At 33.1% G+C, this 4,938-nt stretch overlaps 1 protein-coding gene across 1 annotated transcript in view; it reads right to left on the bottom strand.

Moving 5' to 3' along the window:
• Nucleotides 1–1,864: 1,864 nt before the first annotated feature.
• LOC105263150 (mitogen-activated protein kinase kinase kinase 7) overlaps nt 1,865–4,938 on the bottom strand; it is a gene marked incomplete in the record, with an annotated part of 8,114 nt that continues 5,040 nt past the window's right edge. The window contains 2 exon segments of the mRNA XM_011299177.1: nt 1,865–2,159; nt 2,449–2,702. Of these exon segments, the coding sequence (XP_011297479.1) occupies nt 2,007–2,159; nt 2,449–2,702 (407 nt within the window).

Genomic DNA, 4,938 nt, shown 5'->3' with positions numbered 1-4,938 from the left:
AATTATTAAATATAATATCACTCACTCGTCTTGTTAACAGTGACAGCAGGGGGAGAAGGGCTTTCAGAAATTTCAACAACAAAGTTTACCTCAGAACTATTTTTTGATGTATTTTAATCCTTGTTGCTTCTACCTCTCTTCTCTCTCCCTGTTTCTGGATACTGAGAGGATACGAATGGATTTTCATAAGGGAAATTAATATTTTAATGATTATTGTTTTTGGTGGACATAAACCATACATTTACCATACTTGTTCATTACTCATTATTATATCACGAAGCAATCTGTAATAATTTATCTTTATCTACTTATCTTTATGATTTTTCAAATAATAACAATCGAAATACTCCTCTTTCCAACATTATTTTATTATTAACGGACTAACCGCTAATTCACTCAAAATTTTAGGCAAAAAAGACACTGCGAATTGCTGGTAATGCTTCGTGGATATTTTAGTGCACATTTAGTTGTCACTAAATGTCATTATGTGACTAATTACGACGGATAAAGTGTGATAGAAACTGTCAATGCAGGCATGACAGTTTTAGTAGCTCATTATTTGATAGATGCCGTACTTTCGAAATTGGTCGAGCAGATTTTTAGTCTAGATATTTGCTAGAAAATATTAGTTAGTCGGTGACAGTTTATGATACTACAAAACTGCAATAATTCCCAGGTGATGAGATTTCTGTCATGACTACATCAATTATTATGGGACGTTTAATGACATTCTATCGACTTGACATGATATGACAGGTTTTATTTTTAAAAAATTTGTCATATTTTGTATCTTTTTCGTTTCTTGTGATAACTTGAAATTTTATATAAAAATTTCCACGGGGGTGTTTAGATCTCTAGATCTGTTTTAGGCATCTGCTTGTTTTTTTTATTCGTTAAGGTTTGTGGTGTTGGTTGAGATGAGGAATATATTAGGGACAGGTGAGGACGAAATTGACATTTCATACGATTTTTAAAATATTAATAGGTCAGCAAATTCATCAATTGAGCTCAAGAAAAAAAAATCATTTCATTAATAATTTAATTAGATTTCAACGTGTGGAGAGAATTGTTAAGTGTGCATTTTTCATCCTCACTCCCTAGAGCAATTTTATAAATCAGTTGTGGGTAGTTGTAAGTGAAAATGCCAGATTTATTTAGTTAGAGATTTAGAATAAATCTATTTCTTGAATATCTTCGCTTGTCAGATGTCTATTATATTCTCATTGAACATGTCTTCATAATTATCCTCGGCGTTTTGTTGATTAATTAACCAATCCTCGTCGTAGATCACTCGATCCATCGTCGAGGGGTAGAAAATAGTGAGAATGCTGATTACTCCGAAAATTACCCAGTAAGCAATCTAGGAAAATGATCTAATGAAAATGAAGTGTCAGTTAAAAAAAAGTTTCTTAAAAAAATTTTGTAGCTTGAATTGTCACTTTTATTCCTCTGGAAATTATCGATTGATTTTCATTTTTCCGTGCCACCGAGGCGATATCGATTCTCCATTTTTCATCGATAAAGCAATCCATTTGGCCGAAATTATGAGACGTGGAATTTTCGAAGTGAGTGGAAACAAATAAATGAAATCTTTCAGCAATTGATTTTCGAATTTTCGTTGGAAAAAAAGAATCATTCTCTCCTGCATTGATTCAATTGAAAATAAATTAAATTAAATGAATAAATCAAATTAGTTAATTTTTCTAATTGTTATTGAATAGTTGGCACTAAATTTTAAATTAACAAGCCAAAATTAATGAATGAATGAATGATTAAATAAGTCGAATTTTCAAAATAAATGAAAAAGAAAAGAAATTAAATCGCTCAAACATAGTTCTCAAATTTTTATTCATAAAATAAATTACTCTCCATTCTAACTCAATTCTTAAAAATTAATCATGCTGACTTAAAATTAAAAATAATTGAGAAATTTGACATGAAGTATCGATGATGAGGATGAAATATCGAGGTTTCTGAATTGAGACTAAACGAGAAATCAGTCGAATTCAAGAGATTCTTGATGGCTCCTGCCGGGGTATGAAGACCCACCCATTGTTCCCAGGAACTGCTGAATTCACTGAGGGCGTCGATGTCACTCCCTGACCCTTCATCAGCTCTAGCTGGCGTTTCAAATTCCTGTAGAGTTTCACTAATGACTCCTGAGGGCAAACAAATTTCCATTTAAACGCGCCAATAGCGAGAAGACAAAAGGCAACAAAGCGATTCTGCCAATAGCTGAGCTTTCAAGGAATGTTTCTGGATCTTATCACACCAATGGATCAACCACACCAAAATTCCTACTTCCCTACGCCTAACCGTCTTTAATTCGATCATTCAACAAACAAAGTCCTCACAATAATCTTGGTATCCCTTGAAAGACTCGACTACGAAAACGCTGTATTGAATTTTACAAGAAGAATGTCTTTTGTGTGAATGCAAAATTGCTACCTTTTCGTCCTCGAGTTTGCTGAGCTCCTGCTGATCCTTCAGAGCATCTGGACTTAAACTCTTAAGCATATCACTTCTGTACTGACCGACGAGGGCAATCTCAGTCTGAATTTTAAGATATTCCTGCGCCAGGAGCTTGTGCTCCTCGAATATCTCCTTCGATATTGGACAACTGTTGTCCGGTGTCAGGGGTCGCAAATCCGCATCCAAAACTCGATACACGTCGTCCAGGTCATCTGCACTTGTACTGCTTTCTATTCCACCGATGAAGAGACAAAAAAATGAATAAGTTAGTGAGAAAAGTGGAAAAAGTCAGTAACGAAGAGATAAAGTGAGATAAATTGACTTTAAAGTCTTTAATAATATCTAATGATAAAAAAAAACTATCGATTTTGAGAAAGAATGTCAAGTCAGCTTTGTTTCGCAATTTCATTGTCTAGAAAAAATTCTTTGTAATTTAAAATCGATATCTTTCGAGATAAATCAAAAGAAAAACTAAGAAAAATATTAATCTCTACTTGTCACTTTATTATTTCAGTAATAAACTGTAAGTGTAAATAATTTCTGCATTTCTGATTATATTAGAATAACGCAGTTAAACTGGCTGAATTTTATTTTCATCAACTATGGAGTAATTAAAAAAACTATTGATTAAAAAAATATGAAACGATTATTTTTTTTGTGAGTTCAATCAGCCAGACAGATCTCCTTCAATGAAATAAGTTTACTACCAAGAAAATGACTAATAATCAAAAGAAAATCCTGTTAAGTTCAAGAAACAATACAAGTAATTTCGGCTGAAGCTTCTCGCACTCCCATAATTGAGAGATTAACGAAATCCCCCATTTATTCCACAATAATAATATTTTATACAAATTTTTTTGGTAATGATAAAAAAACAACTCTCTCCACTCTTTCTTTAAATAGCTAGAGCAATATTTGCTAAAAAATGAAGGACGATAACTAACTCAATAGAAACCAGAACTTCTCGAGATATTCGGTATCCCCTGAGGAGAATCTACTGACACTCGCCTCCCTCCTCTGAATCACAGTCCTCGTATTGTAATGCGACATTACTCAATTGTACTTGTTCACAAATGCATTTTCCCTCGACGTGTCTGCTTTTAACATTAGTGAAAAAACATGTTTTGTGCTTCAATGGAAGCAAAAAATCATTTGTTCGTTGTTGAAGAGAAATGTGAATTATCCTTAGAAATAAATCTCTTAGACTTTGTTCGAAATTATAAAAATGATAAAGTTCGATGTGAAAATGACTCCCGCACGATTACTAGTGGACTCTCGTCTTAAACACAACAAACCCACAGCTATAACTGGGAGGCTGACTCAGCTACACCTGCTGTCGAGAGCAAAATCTTCCCCCTCCATCGAGGAAAATTCGCGGTACCAGGAGATGGTTCGGTAATAATAAAAGTTCAACTCCACACAAAGAATTCCCTCGATTTATCCCATCGAGTTCTTCAATCAGCCGTCAGAGACGTCTCAACAAGTGCGCATATCATGCATTAAAAACATTCAAATTTCAAGGAAACATCAGCTTTCTGTAGCTTTTTTGTCGAAATTTTAATTTCCCCCAAACAATGTCCTACCCATTTTTTCCTGCACTCCCATTGTTCCTCCCATTATTCTTAAAGAATGTGGATGGCAAACAATGTCGTCATTAAAAATGAATAAAATTGCTTTTCATTTTTATTCTAATGACGGACTAAAATGCCGACTATCCGACGCCAACTAATAATCAATGTTTATAACAATGGAATGATAATGGCCACATCGACATTCTATCAAGATCCGACTATAAACCGTGAGAGCCGTGGCAAAAAGTACATATATATCAACTATGGGATTCCTTAATTAAAAAACTCACGTAACGTTCTGTATTACGGTTTTATGTATTCTTCTAAGGCATCATATGATATGATAATACCTTTTTCAAAGGAATTACATATCACGATATAATATATTTGATATATTATATATATGAAATATTCCTTGCCAAATCGACCACTTTTGAACCCGATCCTTTTCGATCTGACCGAAAATTTTCCCCTTTTTCCCATCTTTTTCTTCCCCATGGAAAACATTTCTCAGAATTAACAAAGAAAGGTACCAAAAGGTGAAGTTTCGAACAAGTTATGGCTATTTTTAAATAAAAAAAAACATTCTTTTTAATTCATAATTTTCAGGTGGGTAAAAAAATTTAATAAAATTCCAAGGAACGTTTTCCATGGGATAGAAAAGGATAGAAAACTTTTAGCCAGAACCAAAAGGGAATTCAAAAGTGGTCGATTTGGCATGGAATACCCGATATATATAAATATAAATAAATTATGTAATTAATGTAATTCACTTCAATTCAAATGCAATGTAATGTGAATTCACTGTAATTCAATCGGAATTCAATATTGAACATATATTTTTATTATTTATTTATTCGTCATAATGTAAAGATGACTGATTCGTCATGTTGTT

Source organism: Fopius arisanus, unplaced genomic scaffold (genome assembly GCF_000806365.1).
Source record: "Fopius arisanus strain USDA-PBARC FA_bdor unplaced genomic scaffold, ASM80636v1 scaffold00013, whole genome shotgun sequence".
Lineage (NCBI taxonomy): Eukaryota > Metazoa > Arthropoda > Insecta > Hymenoptera > Braconidae > Fopius > Fopius arisanus.
Note: the sequence above shows the minus strand (reverse complement) of the source record. Positions and strands in the feature narration are given on the sequence as shown.